Below are 25,430 nucleotides of genomic sequence, written 5' to 3'. Positions count from 1 at the left end.
TTATTATGATTTGGTAACACTTAGCAGCTGTGGTTTTTTTGCTGCAGACATCAGTTTTATAGCTGAAACTGTTCCTTTAATTTTTTTTTTTTTTTGCAAGAATGTTTCACTATTTTTTTTGTCATTGTTGTTTCCTGGACTCCTAAATATAGCCAAGTGGAATAACTAGCACCTCTGTAAACTGTTGGTTAAATGCCACACTGAGTTTCATTTTGCACTCTGGAAGGCCATTGAAAACATATCAGACATGTAGAGCTCAAAATTTAGGAAATTATTTACATTCTGGGAATAACTCCTAACCATTTTCTCAGGCTTTTCTGCCTCTAATACACATTTATGCTATTCCCCACCAAATAAAAGGGTGGCCTGAAATATACCAGGTGTTAAAATAAATGGCACTTCAAAGTTTAAAAAACACCATTGAGAAATTAAAAACTTGAAAAGTTGCTCTGCTGTCATGAGGTGCTTTGTCATCAGGATGTTAAACAGCAAGTGGACTGCTTTGAGCTTCAAGGGAAATTTCAGGCAAAGCCAGGGAGGCAAACTCACTGGCAGCAGATGAAGCCGTTGCTGCACTGAGTTCAGTAATGCCATCGTTTAGAATAAAGGCACACTATTTCAAAACTATAAAAATACATCATGGAACCAAGTGTCATATTTCTGCCTGAAGAGGAAGTAATGTCCATCCATCCAGCATACCACAAAGTATAAGATGGTGGATGGCATGGCTACTGGAGGTAAGGCACGAAACCCTCACTCCATTCTGGGACAAAAAAACCCTCCAAAACCAACAAAACCCCACACATAACAGAAAGATGAGTTATGGGCATCGGTATAGGAAAATATGGTAAGTCCTAGGTGATCCAGAAGCCTGTGATACATCCTTTGACTCAGAAGTCATTTGAAAGAATGGAAGCTCTTAAGACCCTTTGAAAATAAGACTGTCTCACCCACACAGAGTAAAACTTGCTTATTTGTTCAATTTTCTGTCACCATTTCAAAGGAATTGTCATTCCCATTTTGCAGCAACTAAGTTGTTTGCCTAAGGTCAAAGAGTGAATTAACATTAAGCTAGATTACAGAGTATCGTGGTTCCCATTCCTGTGGTCAACCAGCTAGCATAAGATCAGGTCACCCCAGTACATTTAATTTAAAAAGAATGTTGAATCTAACACTCTGCCTGAGAAGTGCTGGGGCCTTCAATAAAAAGTCATGTGAAAGTGAGTGAGAGAGGGAACAATAAACAAGAAAGCCTCCTTAGCGTCAGTAACTCACACCCCCAAAGACAGAAAGAGCAACACATAGTACTATACTGAAATATCAATTGGCATTTGCTGCAAAAAAAAAGCCACACAAATACTCTTGGCTTTTCAGGCACAAGTGCAGCCTGCAGGGTCTGACCACTGCTGCAGCCTGGAGCAAGAGGGAGCAGCTTTGGGGAGGCTCAGCAGCTGCCCCTCAGCAGTCCTCAGCATCTGCAAAAGCATCACAGCCTGGACAGAAGGAAGATATAATGAAAATGAGATAAAATGCATACCGGATGTAGCAAGACGAACCTCTCTTAGGGCATGGCGCTCCAAGGTCCAACAGGTGTTCCAGCAGAAGTGCACAAATAGTGCCCTGAGTCTGTTGCCCTCAGGACTGGTCAGCCTGGCTCAGTGCTACTGCTCCAGATCCAACTGACCTCTCTGCTGGCTTGCTCAGGACTGAGCTGAGCCTGGGCTTCAAGCCTCACCTTTTATTGGCCCCCTAGTCCTGCTCGTGTGCAGTTGGGGCCCGCCCTAATCAGGCACAGGTGGGCTTAACACAAGCTCATGCCCACTGCCTGGTAATTAGTGGCACCTGGTTGCCTCATTTCACTACACCATTCAAAATTATTTCTTGTATTTTTCAGCTTTAAAACAGCAGAAGGGCTACAGGACCTGTCTGGACACACACACAAAGAGAGTCTCTTCCAGAAGCACCAACTGGCCTGTGCTGGAAGAGCAAATAGGTTTTAAATGATGAACATTATTCCTTTTCCAAGTGCCGACGAAATCTGTAACACCAAAACAATGAAGATCTCTGCTAATTGTTTTTTCTTTGCTGAAAGGGCTGGAGCTTCTCAGAAGAAGAGAAATACATGGTTTTGCAAGGCCCAGCTATTAACTTCTGTTACCATTGGCAAGCCAGCAAATGGTTGCCTGCCCAAACCAAACTGCAGAACTTCACAAACAAGCACTTGTACCCCTGGATATTTAATATTCTCAAACCAACTCTGATCTAAGAATTAGTGTTTTGAAGCAGGATAAAATTTTCAAACATTTTGCTGAAAATGTATCTTCAACATAATTTGTTGACAATTGCAAACATCAAATAGCCTCTTCTACCTATTTAAACAAAGCTTGTTCAGTTTGTCTGCCAAGCTAAATGTTTCTGAACTCACCGTTCATACAACCACTAAGTAAAAAAAAAAAAACTGTGAAGACAGATCTTCAGAAGCCCCAAAGCAAGCCCTGCAGCCCATCCACACAGCCCACTGGATGAATAGAGCTTGGCTTGATGTGGGATTACTGATGAGCTGCTATTTCTGAACTCTTCTGCTGAGTTGGTACTAACACTCTGCAGAGAGAGTGATTTGATCCTCTTTAGCCAAAACCTCCTACACTGCCATACACAGGAGGCTGCACAGCCTCTTTCCAAAAAAATATCACTGGTTCACATATTTGTTCAGGAACAGCTGCTCCTCCATACCTGTTTCTGGATAACACAAGCAGAGAAATCCTGGGAAAGCTGTACTATCAAAAATGCCAAGCTATAGACCAGTGGGATATGTTAGTCACCTACATGCAGGTAACTGGGTACCAAATATTAACAGTAGAGATTAACTAACTGTCCTGGATGAGCTGTATATTAGGAAATTAGAAGGTTAGTATAAAATCTTAAAGATCACAGAGCAGAGGCTCTGCTGGCAGAACCACCATGGATTTTCCAAAAGGTTTCTGTGGAGCTTTCCGCCTGGTACCACCTTACAGCTTTGATACAACCACATCACAAGCAATTTCATGGCTTATCAGTCTGATGCCTCACAAACATGCCTTTTCACACACAAAACGGTATCTTCATATGGAAATATTTATTTTGCATTTAAGTTCAGTTTTCTTGTACAAAAATTAACCTGGAAGCAAGTACATGAAAACTAGAGTAATGTGTTCTTACTTTCATTCTAAAAGTATATTGCAGGAGGAACAGTGAGAAGACATACTGAACAGCTAAGTACAACTCACACATTTTAAGACAATACTTCCTTTTCCTACTCTTGTCTCTCTGATGATCTTTCTTAATCCAGCAGGATTAGCCTTGCATTTGAAATATCCCACAAAGGTTTGTGAATGCATAATAAATGGACAAGGCATGCCTCCCATAGGCTGCATTAGTACAGGTAAGGCTGCATTCCAATCAAAGGTATGATAATCCCATACCCAAAGAAACCATTTCTTAATGGGGAGGCAGCATGAAAAAGAACATATTCATGCCTCTGTGAAATGTGGTTGCCGTCCATGAAAACCCATTGAGGCTTAGGAGTTGCATGAAGAGGATGTGGGATGCCTGTCCTCCTGTCCGCTTCCCCTGGCTCACGCACTTCTAAAAGGTGCCACCTCTACAGCTCTGTTGGTAACTGCACCAACCGGACCTACTAAGCCTCTGCTCCAAACTCCCACACGGCAGAAGTATCCAGCCTGCACCCACATCTCCTATGCTAGTATGGAAGAAAGCTTGAGAGTTACTGCTACACCCACAGATGTTTTCCACGAATCTGAAGAATGCAATCAGCCTAATTGTTTCTTTGAAGACAGACTATCCTTTTCCTGTGGCCTGATTTAGACTCAACATTAAAAGCACATCAAGCTAGAAATGGGAGATCGCTCACGCCTGAACTTGTAAAATATAGAATCTGTTTTTCACAAAACAACCTCAAATTTTTTTTATTTTTTATTTTTCCCCATACAGGTGGCTTCCTACCTTGAATGGAAAAGAGAACAGCCATGGCCTACTCAATTATGAATTCCAGCACTTCTGACCTGAGGCAAGTATAACACAACCCAAGGCGTAAAAAGACAGCTTCAGATCTGACTTGAAGTGTACCAAGGTCAAGTGAGAATCTGCTGGGACTGGGATCATGCCCACAAGGAGTGCAGACCTTCTGAGACAAAAGCAGTGCATGACAGAGGAGCACAGAGGCAATAGCAGGAGGCCAATAAACACTGACCTTTCACTGGAAATGAGCAGCTGTTGGGTGTTATGATAAGCTGCTAAAATAATGCTGTTTACTGCCAGCGAGTAAGCAGTTTCAGAGCACGCTTAGTAGAGGGAATTTTATAATAGCAACACGCTAAAGTTTGAAACATGGAACATCTTCAGTTTAGAAGAAGAAACTGAAGTTGTGATATACTCGATAATGAGTCTGGCTTAGACTTTAAAGCCCAGGTTGCACCAAGTTGATGATACGACCTCCATACAAACATTGGCATGCAAGAAGGTAGTAAAATGCCCCCAAAGAAGAAGTCTTAATGGGTCCCCCTTGCAAAACCTGGGAACTGTGCTATCTTCAGCACCATCTACTGGTACCATACCTAGCATCAAACTGTTTATTTGCCTGCAGGCCACAGCCAGCTTTCACTTGTCCATTCCTGCAAGAAAATCATGGAGTCCACGACGTCCAGACTCCCTCTGTCACTGACAATATCCTTTTCCACATGATAAAAACACCCCAATGACTCTTCTGGGACTTATCAAACTCTGCCCAGAGGTTACACTTGAATCAGCTCATATGATCGTGGATTAAGGCCGTTACGGCTCAAGAAATGAGATGACACATTCCCATGACCAAGGAATTCCTGATCACACCTGCCAGACTGACCTCCAAATATCCTTGGATTTCCTGACCACAGCAACCTATCTGACAAGAGCTATCTTCCATCCTCCTCATGGCTCTATCACCTTCTGGGTTTCAGTTGTATCTAAGTGGCACCATCACACTCAAGTCACTTGGGTGGTGATGCTCCACTCATTCAAGAGTGGCTTCAGGAGGACAAGAGGCAAAGCTCAAGGCAGCATCCCCAGGGATGGTACACATGCAAATCACAGGCAAACATACCAGCTTTCATGGGAAAAGTGCAGACCACCCCAGCTGAGTCTCCCCAAAATGGAAAGGTGTTTGTGTTCCTCCTCACAACCTCTGAGCAGCACTTGCAAAACCAGTCCCCAGCAAATACTGGAAATGCAGGTCACAGCTGGTTAGGCTGCCTCTGGAAAGCAAAGCAGTGGAAGGAAATGTTCTCATTAATAGAAAGAGGCTTTCTGGGGCCCTGTGGACAGTTCTGGAGAGCGGAGTCAGTACAATGCACAGGCTCTCATCTCTGCTTCAGCATCCCCATGCCCTCTGGTTTCACAGCTTCAGCTGAATGTTGGGAAAGTGTTGACAGCAATTTCAAAGGGAAGTTTCGAGTCTAAACACATTGTTAAATCCAGGCCCTTGGTAGTTGTTTTGTTGCACAAGAGAAAGGAGGGAAAACACAAAATAAAACACCCACTGCAAGCACTTTCCCAGGGCACAAGCGCAACCACCCAGAGGGCAGAAGCCCAGCCAGTCCCACACCCTGCCCACCCACCCACTCAGTCACACCATCCCTCCCTCCCACAGCCTCCAAATGTCAGTCAGACAGACTGGTCGGCACCCTTTCATTTGTTTGCTTATTTAAATGGTGATTGCAAGGGAGCTGCTCAGTATCTCTGCTCTCCTGGAGAAAAGGCCCTGCCCTACCTGGTCCTACCCCTTCCAGCCCAGCACCCAGCTGGAAATAATGACAATTTTTCAGGGATGCTGCCAGGCTACTTTGAAGAGCATAGCCTGAAGAGAAGATGGAAATCACTGATGGGGAAAAAACAAAAACAAAAATAAAAAACCAACCAACCAACAAAAAAAACAGCTAGAATTTTTTGGCCTGTCTTGGGAAGACGTGGTATATGGAAAGACCAGGAAAAAAAAAAATCACCTACCCTATCTTAATGCATAAGAAAGCATGAATTCAGAACAAAGAAAATTTATTCAAACAGAGGGTAAAAGAGATCCCAAACAGAGATGGTAGGTATGAACATGCCTAATTTTTAGGTCTGAACATCGCATTTAAATATTCAACACATGTAGGTAAGAAGTGAATTTCACCCTCTAATTCCCCAGATTTTTTTCCTGCTTGGCTCAGTCATTTAAAGGAACAACTTTCCCCTTCAACTCTAATAATTTTTTAATTAATTATTAAAAAGCCTAACTTTATTAGCAGAATTTCTTTTATATACAACTGCACGCAAATAAAAGAGGAAACTGATTAAACAGGGAACGTGACAGCATTCACTTGACAGCATACTTTGTACAAACCAAATTGGGCATGTGTGGTACACGTGCACACATCTGTGGGTGAGGAGAGGTGGTTCATTTCTTCAGTGTTCCTTTTATGTAGAATAACTGTATGCTGTTCTGGCATCCTTAATTTTAACATAGCCAGCTAAGTCTGACAACTTTAAAAAAGTTAGTAGTGCCTCTTTAAAGAGATAAAATCTTTTTGCTTGAAGTCTTTCTATAAATTTATTTTGAAGAAACAGAGCTTACATGGCATTCATGAAATGGCTTGTATTTCATCTCTAAAAATCCTAATAACTGTGGAATATATAACTTCTTTCTTGTTGCAAACAGGCTTTAGGTTACATTCATATTAAAAAAAAACACAAAACGAGTGATGCTGCCAGCTCTCTTTTGAAAAGTCATGGCAATAAGATGTCTACATTTTGCAGCTTCATGTACTTATTCAAGAGTGAGATAAGACTTCTTTTGAAGTAAACTATAAGCGTGCAGTACCTTGAAGAGATTAAAAAAGGAGTAAAATAGCTAAATAGCCCTATTTCTTTTGTGAAAACAATCGTCTTTAAAACAACAAGGATGTAGTATGAATGGGAAAAGTTTTCCCTCCACATGTTAAAGCAAAGCTCCTCTCAGGGTCATGGGGCACACGGGACCAAGCACGGTTTTCCTGTCCAGCCACTCCATGGGCTGAGGCTTCTGTCAATGAGAAGGGAACCAGAACCATCTGCCCCCGTGCACCCCTCACTGCAGCATTTCTCACCTGTGTTACCTTCACAAACAAAGATTCTGCCTTCAAAGAACAATTTAATCCAAAACATCTCAGGCAGAGTTCCCTTAGCTCTGTGCTTCCTCTGCTGAGGAACAACACATGTTTTTTCTCAAATCATTTCTGTCCATTTGTGCAGAGGACATACATGTTCAATAACTGACACATTTGTCTGTATTAGATACTATGAGCTTCCCATATGAATCTAATTTAAAAAAAAAAAAAAAAAAAAAAAAGTAATGAGGAACATGAACATACTAGCCAGCTTGTTTTCCAAAAATTACAAATCCATGCAAGAACATGATGACAAGGTAATTTTGAATGAAAATAACATCAGTATAATCCAAGCCTAGGAAACGATTCATCTGCTATTTAAGGTCACACAGGCTGGCATCTGGGTAACAATCAGACTGTGACTCTCAGTCTTCATGGCTACCCAGGACGGTGTCAGTTGTCTCTACAAAAGTCTCCTGCTCTTTGGAGGAACGGCATAAACCTCCTCATCACCTGACACCAGCTGAGGCTCACTGGGAGAAGCAGAGCGATGCGGGTGCCTTGCCCTGAGCCTCATCACTGGGGTGACTTCTGCCCCCTGTGAGGGACACGCTGCCGAGTGATACACCCGACACCCACCAGCAGCCAGATCACGTAGCCAGTTCCTGGCTAACAGCAGAGAGTGGATGGGATGTATTCTATCCAGAGTGTGATCCTGCAACCTCGAGTGACGCTGACGTCCGGGGACTGTTTGCCAAGATACTGACTGCTGCACTGGGCCCTGGGGTCATACATCAAATGTTCACATGCACTGACAGATGTTTATGTTGGTCATCCTGATTTAACTCCCATTACATCATTTACCAAGCTACTGATGTTATCATAAATGATTAAAAAAGCCAGCAAAGGAGACTTGAATATAAATTTGATTCCCTCGTGGTATGAGGGCATTACGCTCCAGCTTGCGTCTTGCTCTTAAATCAAACTGAACAACTGTACAGATTCTTTAATTCATCTCAATTCTGCATGAAAAAAGCCTTTTTTTTTTTTTTTTTTTTTTTTTCAGAAGACTAATTTCATTCATCATTTGACAATTGCAAGATGAATGAAAGGTATTAAAAGGTAACAGAACTGAATCACAAATTGTTGGTATAAAACTAAAACCAGTTTTGTACTTCAATTAAGTAGCCACTCAGGCTGGGATTCATTTCAGCTACCTTAATTCCTGAACATCAACTGCATTATTTAGTGCTTCCAGTCATTTCTGGTTTGTGTCTGGACTATTTTAACTCAGAATAACTGAAAGTTTTGAGAGAGCAAAATTAATATGTGGAGGAAGTCTTTAATCTTATGTGTACATAACACGCTTGCTGCCAGCCACTAAAATACAGTCATTATCAAATACAAGGGGTTAAATTTAAACTCCATAACCGCCCCACTTGCTTGGTTGTCATTAAGTGTGGGGAGGGAATAGGAAATACTTCACACATCTTGTTTTCCGCTTCTAATATATTTTTGAGTTTTCTAGTGCAGGCTTTGCTTGGATGTGTAATCACTGTGGAATGGCTACTATACCCTTGCTACACTGCATAATACTTTCCCTTCCTCCTTCTGTAGGATTCCTCATGAAAATAGGCACTTTGTGTTTTTGGCCCTAAGGACAGAACATAATGTACTGTCTCTAGGAAAGAAAAAAAAAAAAACCAACCCATTTTCCAGTACTTAAATAAAACCCAACACATGAAGTACTACTGTATTTCTTTTACACACATGACCTCATAGACACATGTGTGCATCAACACACACACACAACAAATGCATTCAATTTTCTATTTAGCTATTTATAGACCTCTATAATTTTTCCTGGCTCACGCTGTAGTGAGCCTTCCCTGGTGGGGTTCAGTTCACACGGTTTTGCAGCCCTTCATTTTGCGTCAAGTTCACATCCAGAGAACACCCCCGCCCCGTCCCAGCCTCCTCCTAGAATTCCATTTAATGTCCTGCCGATTAAGTTGCCTGCTTGCTTTACTGAACTTCCCACAAAAGCCAGTGGGTTTTTTTCTGTCCCAGAGAGCCACGTGTGTTTTGTCAGTTTTTCTTGCAATCTCCTAGTGGCAAAGCTCACAGATGCAATTGTGTCTGTCTACAACCACCCTGTTTTTGCCAATGTTAACATTCAATGAATAGCTTGGGTTGGAAGGGATCTCAAAAATCATCTAGTTCCAACTGCCCTGACATGGGCAGGGACACCTCGCACTAGATCAGGTTGCTCCAAGCCCCATCCAACCTGGCCTTGACTGCTTCCACGGAGGCAGCAGCCACAACTTCCCTGGGCAACTTGTGCCAGTGTCTCACCACTCTCACACTAAAGTATTTCTTCTTAATGTCTAACCTAAATCTACCTTCTTCCAGGTTAAAGCCATTTACCTTTGTCCTATCACTACATGTCCTTGTAAAAAGTCTCTCCTCAGCTTTTCTGCAGTACCCCTTCAGGTTTTGGAACGGTGCTATAAGGTCTTCTCGGAGCCTTCTCTTCCAGAGGTTGAACGACCCCAACTCTCTTGGCCTGTCTTCATAGAAGAGGACATACTAAAGAACCCACATCTACAGGGTCTTTGCAGAGAGTTGCATGAAGGTGTTCCAGCCATGCTGTTCCTCCCTTAAGTGGGAACAACTAAAGTTTTGGCAAAGTCTGAAAATCATGAAGCCTTCCAGCCAAGCAGCAGTTCTGGAATACAGACATCCACTTGATGCTCTTTGCTTGCTACGCTTCCAGTGAGATGTGCAGCAAGATCCAAGTGCTCAAAGACTTCAAGGCAAGGTAACCTTTCTCACCTTCGAGTCAGCCTACTCTTTGATACCCTCATATTTCAGCAAACTGGCTTGTTCCAGGGTAAGGACACTTCCAGCTGATTTAGGACAGTTGGCTCTAGTGGTATTTCTTCTCTTCCCATCCCCTTCCCAACCCTCAAGCCTCGGAGGGAAGGCTGAACCCACCAAGCTCCTGTCACATGCATGCTGACTGAGAGCTGAACTCCTCTTTGTGTAACTTCCAGCTAAGCTCTGCTTTCTTCTGGTAAGAAATAATTTCCCTGCCATGTCAAGATGCAGTGCTGGAGCACACAACAACAAGAACAAGAAAGACACAACTAATTACCCCTCTCTCTGCAGTACAGTACTCAGCTGACTTGGGCCAGAGGCATACAGCCTGCATAAAGGACAGAGAGGTAGAGTTCAGAAAGTAAAAAGCTATTAAAGTGAAAACCCATGAGGCAGATAACAGCTTGCTGCCAGACGTTTCAAAATTTAAGTGTTGATTGTTCAGAATTTATGTCTAGATTTTTCTTAAGAATGCAATTTCCTGGCACATGGTACAAGTTGCTCTAGACCTGCATGTCAGCACAGCAGGCATCCTGTTGCAAAGGTTATTATGGAACTATTGAATGTTTTCATGCCAAATTTGTCCAAATTAAACCAAGGGGAATGGAAACACTTTCCCTGGATAGGTGGTGGTTGCATTAGGTGGGTTTGTTTATAAGGAGAATAAAAGTTACAGCTAAATATAAAAGCAGATATATCATAATATTGTCTGAGAACTGGAATAACATGTCATTCAGCCTATGTGCTGTGGAAAGAACACGAAGGTCAAGTCTAAAATAAGATCAGTGACTGTTTGACAATAGAAACATGTAGGAGGTAGAATAGGAGAATTTTCCACTATTTTTTATATGACATTTTTCTTTCAAAAAGTATTGTTGCCTATGGGTCTGATGCAAAACCCCATTGAACTTTGTACAAAACATACAGCTGAGTTCAGCATGTTTTTGATCAACCCCCTGGCAAACCTGCATTAGCCATTTGTGCCAACTGTTTACTTTTTGCATTATGATCAGTTAGGAAAATGAAAGAAGGCTGCCCTGTTGCATTTTTGTTTTTAAAGACTTTCACTTTCTTCTTAAGCCCTCTCTCAGCCCCGCTTCCCTGAAAGTCATCAGCAAGGCTCCTGCTACCTCTTAAAGGTAAGCACATGAGAGTTCATAGTAGTGGGGGGCTAGCAGAATTTCTGGCTAGGTCAAAAAGAGGGGAAAACAGGAAAACAAATACTACTTGAAATAATTAATAAAATCCAAAGTATTCCTTTTGTTCATCCACCAAAACCTCGGGTGACAATACAATCTCATGGATTTGCTACTTCCAGAAGTGCAGCCAAGGCACAGAATAGAGTTACAAGCACCTAGCTATGAAAGGTGTTACAAAATGAGCCTTGCAAATGCCCTGATCCCCCTCCCTGACAGCCCCACTGACAAAATCCCATGAGTTTGAAGAATAGGCAGAGACAGAAACTAGTCCAAGGCCAAGGTCTGAATGCATCCCTCCCTGTCCTTGTGCTGTGGCAGACAAGTTTATAGAGCTAATGCTGAAGCGTTCACTGCCCTCACATCGCTCTGCAGGAGGATTCTCAAGGTTTCCAGAAAGAATGGTGTGGGGCAAAGGAGGGAGTTGTGGGGACAGAGCATCCTTTCCACCGCTCCCCCAACCTGTTCTTCTCTGGAGAGTATGCAGCAAAGTTCAGGGTGGGTGAGGGCTGCCAGCCACCCTCTGGCAAGTCCAGCCCCACAGCTATCCTTTTGCCACAAGGCATCTCCATATTTCAAGTGGGAGCACACACAAAAAATGAGATACGCAGTGCTTATGTCTCAAGCCCAAAGATGCTTGTTGGGAATGGCAGGAGAAGTGGGAGGGAAGCAGTCTGCAAGGTCTCTGCCCAGGGAGAGTTCTCTGAGGGACTTCTGAAGAGGCTGCAGGAGAAGCAGAGTGAGAAGCCAGTGCACTGAGGCAGTGGGGCGTCAGGAGAGTCCCCAGACACAGCCCAGCCTGCTGGAGCCTAAGGTGTGGCAAGGGGGGTTGCAGGGACAGGTCCTGCTCAGGTCTGCCCTTCATGGCCCCCTTCCACCTGACCTCCAAACCCTGGGGCAGAACCAGTCAAAATTAGTATCACACTGAGGGCTGGCACACGATGGCTTTGACCCAAATGATCCCAGTGGGAACGTAGTATTGTTCTGGTCCTATTAGCAATAATTTGCATGTTGTCTAATAGCCCTGTGAGGAAAAAATAAAAATAAAAAGAGTGACAGGCCCTGAGGGAGGAGAAGAGGAAATGGGAGTACTGCCATTTTCTTTTGAGAACTGGCAAAATAAGAAGGCTGACTTTCTTACGAAGCCAGAGGTAAAACTAGTCATTGCAAAATTATTTAATATCTAATTAATCACCCAGCCTTTGTCACTTCAAGGAAGGGTCTTGAGAACCTTGGCCCTTTAACTATACCAAAGAGCTTGCATCAAACCCGTTTAGTAGGGACCTTGGTCAAAGGGAACTTATTTTAGCAGGACCCCGAATCTCTCCCAAGGTGCTGGTGACAGTGCCCTTTCAACACAAGGAGTTGCTCTCAACAGAAAGATCTGAGCTACAGAGACAAGGGATGCCTGCACACAGTGTTTCTCCACCATCCTTAGAGACTTACATACAAATAGCAGTCAGTAACACCAAGCTGCCACAGTTCAACTCTTTTTTGTTGTTGTTGTTGTTGAGAGGAGTTTCCTTAGGGATCAAAGTGTCCTCAAACCCAAACAAGCTGGCTGTCCATCCCTTCCAAGAGAACAGGTAGTTTATTCCAGCTGTCAGCGTCTGCAAACCAAACAGCTCCTCTCCCACTGTCAGTTTTAGCTCTAGGCCAGTAATTAAAATTAAACAGTTTCGTTTGTGAGAATGTCTTTGTGTCTGCAGGGGGGAGAGAAGGGAGCAGAGAGGGGAAAAAAAAGAGAGCCAGTTTTCTAAAACAAACCTTAAGCCCATTTACAAAGCCTAACAGCGTGCCAGCGCTGCCTTTTCCTTCAGCCCATTAAACTGCCACAGAGGTCCCAGCCTGCAGGATGTCCTACCATGCCCCAAACATCCTCTTGCTGCGTTGGGGAAAACAAAATAACAAGAAGAAAGGCAAAAAGTTCCAACTGCTTGCAAAGTAAAGACGCTATGCCCTTGTGAAATAATCAGCTTCAGCAGACACGAAAAAAAAGGAAGGAGAAGATGCCTTGACAGGTTTCCCCACCACTTGTGCTACCCAGGCTGGAGAGCAGAGGGGGGAACTCCCCATGTTATGGTCCTAAAGGACCAAAGAGGCTCATCAGCTCGCCCCTGGAGCTGGGACATAGCTTTACAGGCCAAAGATGAATAGGACTGACTTCTTGAAAGCCACTGTGGTCCTGGTGGGACACTCCTGGCCCACTCAGGCACTGTAAGAGGGATGTTTGAAGTATGCTGAGCCACATTCCCCTCATGGCGAGAATGCCCAGGGAAGCTGAGGAGCACTCTCCAGGCAAAACCCAAGGTAGCCACACTGCAGTTTTCCACCACTGCCCAGTCATGCCCAACCATCTGCTACAAGCAAGGCTTTGTATGACGCTTTATAATCCCTTTTTGTGTCTACCCACAGACTGACTGCTATTACGAGGTTGCATACCGCCGATTTTCGCGTTCATACTGGAAAAAAAGTGCTACTGACTCCAACCAGGCAAGGATTTCACACATTCAATCCAGAGCCAAATACGTGAATTTTCTACTGCAGGAATTTTTTGCAGACAGCCGTGAGCTACTGCAGAACCCTGAACAGACTCCAGGCTGGCTCATTTACTTGCAGCCTTGATTGCCACCTGACATTTCAAGTGACTGGTTTTATTTCCTCCCTTGCCAGTGAGCCCGGCTGCCCCACTCCAGCCCCACAAGGAGGAAAGCCTTTTCCTCACCCAGGCTTCACAGCAGTGCTGCTGTTTATTGCAGATCTGGGCAATGAAGAAAGGAACAGGTCAAATGGGAACCTGAAAGTAATACCGGCATTGGGCCTCCCTCTCTGTTACATCAGGGACCTTTTGCATCCAGCAGCAGACTGGAGATTAGATATTTAGACAGCAAGACCTACTGTGATCTGCCACACAGGTTCAGGGGAGGGGCTCTGAATGTATCCAACTTGAAGCTAAAATTTGCAGACACTTGGAGCACGATCCAGGATTTGCTTCTATTATGAATGAGGGAATTCTTCATTTTTTTTCATGTCATTTTTTACTTGAGCTCTGTGTACGTCCTTTAGAAGTTTAACAGATTTTATTAATCTACAAGATGGACCATCTTATTCTGCTAATGGAAATTCCAACTCATTTACTACTGTCTTTGAATTTGCCTTTGAATTATTTTTCTTTTCTTTTTAGAAAAAAGATAAGAAACAGGGTCCTCTCTGACACTTTATAATACACAATCTGAACATGTGTGGAGTTTTCTTAAGAAAGGAGTTTTTCAGAGACAAAGTTGGCAATAGTTATTACATTGCAGACACATTACAGAACTGTCCTGTACCACAGGAGGCATTTCACTGGCCTCCTGTCCAAGGATCTATCCTGATTTTCCAGCAGCTCATGCAGATCTCTGCAGTGCATGCAACAGCAATTTTGTCTCCTAAGCCTCAGTTCAGCAAGACAGATAAAACCAACTTCAACCTCATGGTCAAGCCCAAGGGCTTGATTGCTATTCATTTTTTTATTTTTTAAAATTACTTTTTCTGCCTGTAGCTGAACGTTTAATGAAGCTTGTGAAGGGAAGCAAAAAAATACACGTGCATGAAAACACTTCTTACAGGTGCATGTAATGCAGTTATTTGCTCCTTCCCCTGAAGTGCCTCAGACAGCTTTTACATATGGTGGGAATGGAAGGGGAAGGACAGTTTCCTTCATGGAACACCCCACAAACCATGCTGGTACATAAAGGAAAACACTAACATTTTCAGTTGCCATTTCTCATACTGCTCACCCTTTTCCTATATTAAAAACTAGAATCAACACCTGAAAACTGATCTTTTAAATCTGTTTCCCATCACAAACATTGCTAAACACATCTGAACAGCACAGCTGAAAAGGTTTAAGTAGAATTTCCATTTCACTTTTTTTTCTTTCCTTCTTCTACCTCCCCTCTCCGCTCAAATCTCACCCTCAGCTACTTTCACAGTCTGACTCACTTTGTTCTTTCCCAGGCTAGCAAGCTTCAGCAACAAGATGTAAAGCTGGAGATTTGGATTTTGCTCTAAGCCCTAAATTACCAAGGCAGACATTTTGTTCAATATTGTATGACTTTTTTCCTAATTAAAAAAAAACTTCAGTCCAACTTATGCTAGCATGTGGGCAACAATGCTTTACCCAGACCTGATACGCTGCAGAGCTAGCAAGAATACCCATTTCATAGCTTGAGTTAACTGAAAAGAAGATGTTTTAATAATATGCCCTATAGTCTATTCGGATATTGAATACTAAAGCCAAGAAGAGGAAGTTAAGTTTTGACTCTCAGTTGCTTTCTCAAACAACTCTGAGGACAGACTCTTTCAATCACTGTGTGGGAAAAAAGGAGGCCTTTTATTTTTTTATTGTACCTGGCCCAAGCACATAAATTAGTTCACAAAAGTGCCCCCAAACCTGTGAGCTGCCTTTTCAATCAACAAAATGGAGTAATACTTTTTATGCCCCAATAAAATGAAATAGCAATAAAAATGATGTATGCGCTGAAGGATGCTGTTTCTTTTAACTAACTCTAAACGTAGCAAGCAACCAAACCTCCAGTTCAGTGCAGCAGTCAATTCAGTGATGCGGGTTGCCCTAAGCAACACAACCAAGCACGTTTACAATTACCTTTACTCATAGAAAACACATGCAGAAGTAAGAAGTCTTCCTGGATGAGACCAAAGTACCTCTACCCACCCAGCATCCCCAGTCACCATCACCAGGTGCTCTGGGGGAGAAGCAGTGTAACAGGTAACTTTAGAAATAGCAGTTCCCCAGAGAAAGGTCTAGCCTGGTGATCACCTGGTGATCTCATTTCAGCAGCTGATGTTGAATTTACCCCCTGTTCCATCAAGGTATATGGACTGTCCCTTCCAAGCAGTTTTATTTGAAGGTAAATATAGATTGTTTTTCCTTACGCTTATAATACCTAAACCTTTCCTCAATGCAACTTAAGTACACTTCCACTCACAGCTCTCCCATGGAAACAGCTCCCAAAGGTTATTCATGCATTACAGAAAAGGCTGTTTTTCTCTGTTAGCTGAAAACCTGCTGATTTTTCATTTGATCTTATTTTCTTGCCGCATATACAAAGTAAACATAAGTACAATTGTTCAGTTAAGTGCCTCTCCCTGTTCCTATTGAAGTCAATGCAAACATTTTCTAAAAATCAGATTTGTTTTCTTACTCATTAACTGGAAAATCCAGAAACCTGCAAGGGACTTTTCAGCAAGGGGGATTTAGCAAACTCTGTCGATATTACAATAATTTTTGACAGCAAAGTAACATTAGGATAAAATAGCAGAAATAAATTCCAGACTTCAGGTTGCATTTGGAAAAGTTATCTGGTTCTCAGTCTTCCAAGAGAAAAAAAAAAAAATTAAAAAAAATGCCATCAAGATTGTTAATGAGACTGAAAGCCAGAGTAAAATAAAAATCCCTCAAATCTGTCATCAGCATTTATGTTTGCCAAGAAGGCCTGGATGTTGTCCTGCTGGGGAGGAGAAGATTTATGGCACCGCACACCTTCATCCATCCTATTATTATACATGAAGTGGAAATAAAAACAGGCTGGTACTGCCCTCAGAAAAAGAAAATCAGTATTTTGCTGCCACTGAGTAACAAGTGTTTTTCTTATTACTAAATCAGCAGGTACAAGAGCAGCCACGAGATGTTAATAAAAAAAATATTTTAAAAACCCCACAAAACAAAAAAAACAAACCAACAAACCAAACAAGTCTGCTCTCCAACCTCCCAAGGGCCTGAAGGAAAATAAAACAGAGCAGAGAGGGAGGTGGGCAGGGCTGGACCCAGCACATACCATGGCTGATGGCCAAGTGGCAGCACCCAGTACCTTGCCCAGTGGCCAACACCTGGCACCAGCAGCAGTGATGGAAAGGGATGGTCAGAAAGGTCTGCAGAAATCTGAAGACCACCAGCTCTCCACGAAGTGGAGAGACACAATAGGCAAAGAACCAGGCAGCCACTGAATACAAGCACATGTTCTGCGTGAGTGGGGAGCACACGCAGCCAGCGTGCCACGGGGTGCATGGCTCATGCTGCCCGGCCACACCTTCACCAGGACCCCCCATCATTGACAGGAACAGAAATGCAACAGCCAAAAAAATAAAATTCACTTTGCCACAGCAGAGCAGACCTGTTGCCCCATTTTTGGCTGTGGTTGCTCCACTGCTAAGGCTGCTGACCCTGTTTGTGGCCATCCATACCCCAGGAGGGAGTGAGTGCCTGCTGCCCCACCAGACCCCAGGTAGAACCACGATGCTAAAACTGTGAGGGACAGCCTGATGAGGCAGATGCAGAGCAAGAGGGAAAGCAAGGACACAGCCAAGTTGCTGGCAGCTCTGATGGGCGTATGGAGAGCTGCTGCTTCAACCGGTCTGGTCCAAACCCTGGGCCTGGCAGCCCCCAGAGGCAGTGACAAAGCATGAGGCTGGCTCATCTGTGCACCCAGCACAAACCATCACCCAAGACCTAAGCCACAGCAGAGGTTTCAAAGCAACACACCAGCACCACTCCTTTTTCTCCATCCACCTCCCTCCACTATCCCAGGTTCCAGTCCGCTAAAAGATGATCCTCTTGTCAAGGATGCTTCTATCAGGCACAAAGCCTTCACGTGTGCTGGTGATGCTGTAAAAAGTTCCTGTGCTGCCTTAGGAAGCACAGGGCCTGGTGTGAGGCCCTTAAGAAGATGCTGCTGCTCCACATACAATTTCACAGACCGTTGTCCAGGATTTGAGATTCTCCTGCTAGCTGCTGTGGTTTGCCACTGGAGAAACACTTGTGCCTCGGCAGAGAAATTCAACTGGATTTTCTTCATGGATTACCGACTCTGAATTTCAAGCTACACACTCAAAAACCTAAGCTACTTACTGCCCAGTGGAGCTAACGCAGCAGCTCAAGAGAGGCCTGTGTTAATGCAAGCACAGAACTAACTTCTTACTCAATATTGAAAGTAAAGTAAAACTTTTTAATAGGATTGCTGTTTGAACTTTATGGTTCCTTGCAAGATCAAGGCAAATGACATCATCTCCATAACTGAGACCCCTGGTTCTGAAATTTTAAAGGTCATGGTCAACACATATATTAAAAAGAAAAAGAAAATAAAAAAGGCAAAAAAAAACCCAAATAAATGAAAATACAAGACTTCTGAGAAAATACCCAACATTGTTGCAAGTTATGGAGAAAGCCATTATAAATGAAAGGGACTAAAGAACCACAATCATTATCCCTTTCTGACCTACATCTTCTACACCTTGCTTTGACACAGATCCTCCACAGAACTGATTTCTTGCTCTTCAACAACAGCAAAAAGAGAAATATTTTGATAATATTTTGAGAATTCGATTATAAACCCACAAAGCCACAAAAACTGGCAAAGGACCTAGAAGGTGTAAGACTTGAAACTGCCAATTCATTTATTTAACAGAGTGGATTTCAGACAGCTTCCTTTTACCAGTCAAACAGTGACTTGGGGTTAGCCCCGCTGGGGATTGAGTCGTTACAAGGCCACGTTGCCAGCAAAGGAAAAAAAACCAAAACCTCATAAGCACCTCTGCTCCAGCACAGGGCATCCGGCTCTGAGCAGGCATCACCCTGTGCTGGAGGAGGAAGAGGCATCTTCTTGGGACTTGTAGGAGAAGCAATGTGCAGGCAGGTGCCTGGCTGGGCTACTGGGAGAGCAGCTCCAGAGCCCAAAAGGAATGAGGTGTTGATTGGTGCTCCACACATTGGAAAGGCCCCCTTGTCACACTGATGTCCACAATCTCTAGCACTGTCCTGGAGGCAGGAGCATCTGACATCCCTCACCTGCACGAGGGGGCTGAGGACCATCATGGGAGACAGCAATTTGCCACACTTCCTTTCCAAGGTGTGGCACCAAGCACAAGAGAATTAATGACTTACTAATTAAAAAAAAAAAAGAAAAAGAGGAAGCTCAGTAATTAGGGCAGTCAACCCCAGGGAAGGGAAACCTGGGGTCTAGTTGCTGGTCCAAAAAGCATTTATTCATTTGGCTGTAAGCAGCCACCTGAGAAAACACATCAGACAGTGGGAATTACACAACCCCATTTATCCTCCTTCACCAAGTGAAACCTCAGCCCTTCAGAAGGAGGAGTCCTGTTGCCAAAGGGGAGGACACTTCAGCAAAACCAGTAGCCACCTGGCAGGCAAAGCCTCCTCAGATGTCAGAGATGTAAGTGTATACACCCCTGCCACAACAGAGAAGGTTTTGTAGGCAAACATTCTGCTACCCTGAGAGAGACCTACTAGGAAAAGCTGGGTCTTCTCCCCATCTGCACTTGCTCGTAAGGATGGCATTTGAGTAACAGTGGCTGGCCAGAGGATGCTTGCTGGCTTCAGGACACAGAGGTTCTTGGGAATGGCATCCCCCATAGCATGCCAAGCAGCTCCCCTCTCTCAAGGCAGAAGCAGCTCCCAGATGGCTTCAGCAAAGAACAACGAGAAGCCAGGGACTTCTGGCACCCTCCTGGCTAGACAAGCACTCTGAGGTTGAAAGTGCTTATGTTACACCCAAGGTCCACTTCAGATATCTAAATCCTTCCACACATCTGGCCTTAACTCTTGAACAGAACAGGACCACAATAAAAGAATAGAATTGGATGAATACCCATAACCATCACATTCCTGGTTCAAATGTAAATATTGTGACTTTAAATTACCCTTTCTTGTCTGAATTTTCAGCACAATGCTTCTCTCACCTGTGTTTCTTTACATTCTTTACATCAAAAATGTACTGGTCTACACACGCACAGCTGAGTCTATGTCTCCTACCATAGTCCTCATGCTCTTGGTTTTTCTTGAGCAGCTTGGGGAGGACACCGCATGTTGGACCAGGAGCAGCCAGAGCTGACCATGGCTGCCATGTACGTGAGGTTGTGTGTGTGCCCAAGAGGGAACCTGTCACTGCAGGACAGACACAGTTATTTCCCCTCACCGACTGCATCACTGCAGTGTTCCCTACATCAAAGTCAAAAGTCGCCAAGTGCAACAGCCTGCTGCCAAGCCAGTCCTTCTGCAGCTCAAACACCAGGCTCTAAAAACTGAAATGAAGCCATTAAGCTGTCAGTCAGAAAGCATACATTATACTAAGTACCACAAAATTGCAGAGATGAGCTGGTTCTCCTCTTGTATCTTTTGTAACACAATTAAGATGTTATCAGGCCAAAGTACAATATTGTAGCATCCTGCCCTACACGAAAATCTTTGAAAGCTGCATTTATTTGCCACCAAAACCACAAGCTAATAATACAGTCTCTGTACAGGCAGTCTCCATCTGTTGCTGTTCTGAGTTTCGAACAAACCCATGACGCTGGGTATCTTAATGGTATTAACAGTCTCCAGGCATCATCAACAGCCATCTCTAGCACCTAGAATTTACATTTCACCAGCTACAGGACCTTGCAACCTGTTTCTTTCCTTCCTGCAATATAGAAAAGTCATGTCCTGGTAATACATTGTCAAATTATGGAACTGATTGAAAAGAAACATAAACAAGAGAGGCATTTCAACCAAACTTCAGACCTGAGTGGAAGACACTGGCCCACTCAAAGTACACCCTGTCCAACTTACTCACTGTGTAACACGTGCTTGTGACTAACTCTGATGCTCTCTTTTCTACTATTACACAGCCTCTAATAAACTCACCACTCCATAACACACCAGGGAGCCACAGCATAAAGAAGGAGAAGGCTGCAACAGCTGGCACTGTCCCTTGTTGCAGGAACTTGCATGAGAGCAACACCTTGCATGAAGCTGTGCTGAGGTCCAACAAAGCACCACCACCTATGAAGGGATCATCTACTCGGGAAGAGCCATTTATGATGCTTTTAATAAAGCTGGAACATGGTGTATGGTGCACAGGTCAAGCTGAAGGCCGTGTGAATACACAGACTTTTCCACTGGCAGATCCTAGAAGCCAGAAGAAGAAAAAAGGAAAAATTCACAGCCCTATGCCATCCTTAGTTTCTTCTGTCTGGAGAGAGGATCCTAAAAGATGTGTTTGCAACTTCATGTTAGTCTTCTGCTCCTGTGTGTAACAATCCCATGACTGAAAAGTACCAGCCATTTACCAGACAGGGAAAAACCACCCTGGGGTAAAATTTTGCACATCTTCTTCCATGTGTACATTACAAATAACAGACGGCAGTAACTGGCATCACATGCATTCAAACTCTGAAGCTTTTGTTTATAGAAAAACTCAATAAACAACTGCATGGCTATGGATAGAAAGCATCTTTTCCTTTTAAAGGCAGCCAATGTTTACCATCTGAGCTTCTTGTTACTTCTAACCATCAAGAAACAGCTCCAGCACTCGCCTCATCTGGCCAATCACACCCGGTAACACCTGTATTTTCACATTCTCAGTTTTATTCATTATTTATGTTTCTCTTTACACAATACACCCACAGGACAATACATCTCTAGCACACTTAAGGATTTGATCCAAAGCTCACTGGAGTCAACAGAATGACTTCACTGGCTCTGGAGCAAACCGAGGGCCCCAGCTCCGCGAGCGGGCTCCCAGCCTGAGGAGGGACTTACGCACAAGTCAGGCATCCCAGCCCAGAACTGCAATCACAAAATCCCTAACCCTTTAGCTGCTTGTCTTTTAACCAGCCAAGGTCTCCAAAAGCCTGAGCTCTTTGCAGATGCTTTTCCCCCCAGTTATCTGTTTAATGAAAAAAAACCAAAACTACTGACAAACCTTCTGTACTGATCCACAAAACAGAGAATCAGGGGATAGGTCTTCCACACCCAAGTGTGGTCCCAACCATTTACCACTGGAGTAATTTTATGTGTGTCTGTATACCTATGCATATTTGTAAGCGCACACGTATAAATACACATAAATACACAGACAGACACAAACGTGTGCGCACACATTTATTGCTTCCCCTTCTGGCCCCATGAATCTTGATTTTTTTTTTTCTTCTTGGTGGAAACGGGACAGCAAAGGAACAATCTGGCCTCCAAGATGACTTGTAACCAGGGACCTGCAGCACTCCTTTGGGAGGTGCACAGTGGTTGACTCCTGCTGAGAAAAGGGCCCCAAAGCCATAGTCTCTCCTTTACAGCAGGATGTAGATGTCTTCTGGACCTCCAGACACATATACCCTTTATTCAGCAGTGGGAAGGAAGCATCTTCAATTTTAATACATAGACAGGCAATGTGGATGGCATGTTACTATGCTTAACACTGACTTGGCAAGATATCCAGTGCTATGAATTAAACGTAACAAGGCTTAACAAACACCGGGCTTGCAAACCTTGTTAACTGGGAAACGTATACTGTACATTCCTTTACACACGCCTCTTAAAGGTGTGCTGTGCAGTTGAGTCAGCTCTCTGATGACATTTCACAGGAGACCAGACCTGAAATTGCCAGTCTCCAAACTCGCAGATCTCCATTTCTAGGTGACTTATGCCAGCTCTCAGCCCATATGTAAAGTCTTTTCTTTGGTATAACTCTTACTGTTCCTCTCTTCAGTGCATTAATACCATAAGCTTTACATATACAACAGGTTCGGTTTGCAGGAGAGCGCCTGTAACCACATTTTTTTACAGTATATCAATTCATACTGGAAAAAAAGGAAAGAGACAACTTCCAATTTCAATGTGGTTATTTTTCAAAGAGCAAGGGAAAGAAAGGAAAGGCTTATGATTGACCTCCAGTGCGAAAGCTGTCCATTTTCCACAAGTGGAAATCTTCCCTTTCTGGATGATGCTGAAGCCAGCCCCAGACAGAGGTGATCTCTACCCCAGAAACACAGTCACCCATCGGATCACAACAAATACTCCTTTTCCAGAGTAATCACACTGACACAGCTCCTGGAACCTTTGTTTTGTCTCAAGACAAAGACAGATATTTCACAATAGACATATCCCACGCTGTAAAACCCTGCTACCATCGCAGCTGTAGAAGTGGGCACCAATGGCCACCTGCTCACCTGTAGCACACAGACTTTGTGCTCATCATGTGCCTGACTGTCCCATCACCCCAAAAGGGCAGGGATGCCTACATAGACACACACACACACACAGACACGTGGGCCCCGCTGCTCCTGTGCCTGGGACCTGCTGCGACATGCCTGTCCCAGCCCCTTCCCACCCTGCCCGTGGACCCTGCCTTGACCAAAGCTTGCCAACAGGAGAGGGTGGATGGGAGTAAGAGAGGGGCAACCTCTTTTTGCAGAAGGCACCCTGCTCATTCTGTTCCCTCCCAAGCTGTAGCTGCTCACCCCATCCCAACCTGCTCCAACATAACACCTTGAGATAAAGTGAACCTTGACAACTGGCACAAGGCCTACACTGCTTCAGCACACGCTAGTGCCGACGACCCCCAGGCAAACACTTTTCTTCCCCCAACACGAGAGAAACCCCCTGGGCGCTGCCCACCCCAGAGCTCTGCTGGCTGCAGGCCAAAGCTGGGAGAAGGAACGAGGAACAGGGGGACGTACCCAGCCTCCGTTGTCCTGGATCCAGTTGTGCAGGTGCCGGTTCAGGTACTCGGTCATCCAGGCAGCGATGCTGTCCACAAGGGGAAACATCTCCCGGTTGACGCTCTCCACGCACATCACGCCGCCAAACTCAAAGAAGGCCACGATCCTGCCCCAGTTAACCCCATCTCGGAAAAGCTCCTCCACCACTGCCACGAAGCGGCCCCTGGCCGTGAAGGGCGTCAGGTGCAGCTGGCCAGACATTTGGGCAAAGTCCCTCTGGTAGCGGCGAGAGAACTCGTCCCCTGCCTGGCGTAGGGTGAGGTGGACGGCCTGGGGCGCGGGGTGCAGCCCCTCGGCCGGGGGCACGTGGCTAGCAGCAGCCGAGCCGGGGGGGCTCAGGGTGCGGAGACACCAGCCCAGTGTGATCAGAGGAAGTCCCAGCAGCAGCAGCAACCGCAGCAGCAGGAGGAGGAGAGAGAGATGGAGGCAGGGGTGCCCTGTCCTCGCCGGCAGCCCAGTCGTATCCCCTCTGGGAGAGTTTATAGTGGATGTACTTCAGCACTATCTCCCGGTTATCGTAGCCCCTTCTCCCCGGGTGAGCCATAATTCCCAAGAGGAAGCAGCAACAGGAAGGGAGAAAGGAAGAAGAGGAGCAGGATGAACCCAAAAAAAAAAAAAAAAAAAAAAAAGTAAAGCAGCCAATGATAATAAAATTAATAACACAAAAATATTATAATCCAGTTACTGTATCGGGCACGGTTTCATTCATGGTGGTGTGGGGGAGTTCTCTGGGTCTTGGAGGTACTTTTGTCTTCTCAGTGTTTCCTCCTCAGTTTGAGATGCACGATATAAATAGGGATTAAAATGCTGTAAATACTTTCCTTCCAGGTGCACATTTAATTACTTATTATAAATTTACTTCAGGACCATTTCCTCCTCGTTGTTGAAATACATCTTAAAAAATATTATACTGATTCAAAATCAGGTGCATTTTCCCCTAGGTGCTGAGCTACCGTGGACATGAAGAAGCGGACGAACAGACACTGTAAAAACTGCAATTCAATACAATTTGCTACACAGCCTTGGATGAACGTTAATCCAATGCACTTTAAGATAGAAACCTCAACACTGCCTTTTTTTTTTTTTTTTTTTTTTTAAGTTACACAAACTAAATTTCCTCTGTAAAGTACTTACTTGGACTATAAATATGTTCCTCTGTCAAGTTTCCTCTAAAAAAAAAAATAGCAACAACAAAACCCAAGCATTGCAAGTCTTCAGAAATGTTAAGTTCTGGCCGCTTTGATGCTTCAAGTCACCAAGGGGATGGGAAAGGGACGAAAAAAATATCCCTACGATTTCAAATGCTTTCTCCCAGACTCCTGTTTAACAGACATCTCCAAAGATGTGTCAGAGCTCAGAAAATCCCGCCTCGTAGCCCGGGAAGGCGAGCAACCCCAAAGAGACGGAAAATCCTGGAGACCAGATGAACCACATTTGAATCCAAGCTCTCGCAGAAGTGCTCCGTTTTTCCCTCCAGTGCAACAACGTACAGACAAATGCATTTACGTAGTTTCATTCAGACACCGATCGCAGGAGCCCGGTGCTTGCACACACACGCACGCACACGCGGAAAAAAAAAAAAAAAAAAAAAAATTGAAAAAATGTATTTAGGTAACCGATTCTTTTTCACAAGGAAGAG

General features: G+C 44.2%; 1 protein-coding gene across 1 annotated transcript in view; it reads right to left on the bottom strand.

Annotated features, from left to right (window-relative positions):
- BCL2 (BCL2 apoptosis regulator) overlaps positions 1 to 24,391 on the bottom strand; it is a 95,339-nt gene extending 70,948 nt beyond the window's left edge. The window contains 2 exon segments of the mRNA XM_008492605.2: positions 23,750 to 24,124; positions 24,126 to 24,391. Of these exon segments, the coding sequence (XP_008490827.1) occupies positions 23,750 to 24,124; positions 24,126 to 24,335 (585 nt within the window). The 5' untranslated portion in view covers positions 24,336 to 24,391.
- Positions 24,392 to 25,430: the final 1,039 nt, after the last annotated feature.

The sequence above is a fragment of the Calypte anna genome, chromosome 2 (assembly GCF_003957555.1).
Source record: "Calypte anna isolate BGI_N300 chromosome 2, bCalAnn1_v1.p, whole genome shotgun sequence".
In the NCBI taxonomy this organism is placed as follows: Eukaryota; Metazoa; Chordata; class Aves; order Apodiformes; family Trochilidae; genus Calypte; species Calypte anna.
The sequence above is the reverse complement of the archived record's forward strand: the minus strand, read 5'-3'. Positions and strand labels throughout refer to the sequence as shown.